Below are 2,164 nucleotides of genomic sequence, written 5' to 3' on the forward strand. Positions count from 1 at the left end.
AAAAAAAAAAAAAACCCCAAAACCACCGATTATACAGCAACAACAACAAAAGATGTAATGCTATAAAAAAGAAACAACTAAGCAACTATTTTCCAGGTTACAGCAGACTGCACACATGACAAATGAAAGCAATGTGTGGTCTGGGGGTCGTGGAGCTTGTCTTCTTGTGCCCATTCTTTGGGAGAATTGCAAACCTATGAATACAGCACAAGGTATGTAACATTTTGATTTACACAACTGTATAATTATGCAAAATAACGTTATAGACACTGATACATAGATATATTATAAGGATTTATGAATATTCTCCCAGCTTTTTACAGTGATACTAAAACTCAAGCCGGTTCCATGTCTACACCTCTAATTTGTCTTCCTGTCTCTCTCCTACTCAACTTGCACGGCAGGTCACTCCTGACAGTTCCTAAAATCAGCAAGGTTTTCCCTGTTGCCAGTTTCCTGAGTCCATTCAACCTTTTCTTACCCGAGTCTCAGCTTAAATATCGCTCCTCAGAAAGCCATTCCCAGGGCACCAAGCCTGCAGCTACCTGTTGGCTCCCGCCTGTGCTCCTCCTCCTTACTCAAGGTGTACTTTGGCTGTGTTTTGTGGCCCACTTCCTCCCTCAGAAGGCACGCGTACCCTGCTCACTGTATCAGCCATGTTAACAGAGTACTTGCAGACACACTGGTGCTCAGTAGGTCTCCCCGTAAGGGTTGTCAGCCTTTACTCTAGAAACTCTAAGTCAAGTTGACCTCAGAAGAGATCCTTGAAGGGCAACGTCCACACTGTCGCTAGAAGAGGGCGAAACACAAGCCGTCCAGCCACGGGGTCAGAACCAGGAGGCCATCACCAAAGGAATGGCTGCCTCCCTTCTGTTTTCTCTGCTCGTTTATTCACTCGTTTTTTCCAGGCTCCTTACGTAGCCCAGGCTGGCCTCCACCTCACAGTGATCCTCGGGCCTCAGCCTCCCAAATACAGGGCTACGACAGGACTGCGCCCCCAGGCCTCGCAGGGTTTTTGTTTGTTTAGTAATGGAGAAGAGGGACACCTCTCTACTTCAAGAAGAAAAGAGGGGATGAATAATGATAAAGATAACATCTATTTGGAAAAGAGATGGAACAGCCGGCCAGCCCATGACTCAGGAGGCCTACGAAACCGACTCCTGGTGGTGCGCCTGCGCGCCGCCCGCCCCCCGTTTCCCACAATCCTTTTCGAGCCGCAGCGGCAGCCGCTATTGGTGGGAACTACACCAATGGGAGGGCGTGTTACTGGCCTGCGCGCGGCTGCGGCGTAGGCGAAGCGCTTTGGGCCTGGACTCCCAACGCGCTCTGGTGGTTTGGACAAGATGAGCTCGATCGGAACCGGGGTGAGCTTGTGTCCCCCCCGCCCCCCGACTCTGGCCGTCTGGTCGTTGGGTCTGCGTGCGTGTGGGGACTGGGCCAGTGGGCGGCGGCCCGGAGCGCCGTGGGCCCGGGGCCTCCCGCTGCTGCCTGCGACCCTCCGGCGGGGCCCCGAGTGCTGGGCTGAGTTCGGGGCCGGAGACTGCCGGCCTGTGCGGCTCGGCGCTCGCGGGCTTGGCGGGGCGCCGGAGGCCGGAGTCGCCGGGGATTGCTGAGTCACTTTTTCGGTCGCGGGGGAAATCGAAAGTGGAGACTCGCGGGTCCTGAGTGAGTGAAGGGTTTGGGCCTCGCGGCGTCCGGGTAACCCCGAGGCGTCGCGGGTGCCGCGGCGCAGAGTCCTGGACCTGAAACGCTGCGTCTGGTGCGTTCGCTCAGCGTTGCCTTTGGTCCAGCCTTTCCTGTGCTTTGAGGCGCTGCTGCTGTGAAGATGTAAGCGACCATCTAGCGAGGATGTCGGCGTTGTACTTCTTAACCCATTTGCCGACTTTGTTCAGCGTATTGCGTTTGTGAAGTCTTTTGTTTGTAGACAAGTTTTTAAGAAATAATGTATTTCCAGGAAAGGTGTGTGGATATTTTCAGTGTATGTATTTCTGCATACTCACAGGATTTTCATTTGCAGCGTTGTTTGGGTTTGACAATAGGCAGTTTTTACTCTAGTTGTTCAAATGAAAACAAAACTAGGTTTATCTTTAATTTCTTTTCTACTTTATGTCAGAGTCAATACATAGCAAGTTTTTTTTTTTTTTTTTTTTTTTGCGGAACCGGG

The 2,164-nt window shown here is 51.9% G+C and overlaps 1 protein-coding gene across 2 annotated transcripts in view; it reads left to right on the forward strand.

Annotated features, from left to right (window-relative positions):
* The first annotated feature begins 1,245 nt into the window (after window positions 1-1,245).
* The window catches only part of Psma3 (proteasome subunit alpha 3), a 21,388-nt gene continuing 20,469 nt past the window's right edge, over window positions 1,246-2,164 (forward strand). The window contains exon 1 of one of the 2 annotated variants that reach the window (XM_004624822.2): window positions 1,246-1,364. In XM_004624822.2, coding sequence (XP_004624879.1) covers window positions 1,344-1,364 — 21 coding nt within the window. In that variant the 5' untranslated portion in view covers window positions 1,246-1,343. The remainder of the gene's footprint in view (window positions 1,365-2,164) is intronic. The other variant, XM_023703160.1, reaches the window with a different exon arrangement.

Source organism: Octodon degus, unplaced genomic scaffold (assembly GCF_000260255.1).
Source record: "Octodon degus isolate 3935 unplaced genomic scaffold, OctDeg1.0 scaffold00007, whole genome shotgun sequence".
NCBI lineage: Eukaryota > Metazoa > Chordata > Mammalia > Rodentia > Octodontidae > Octodon > Octodon degus.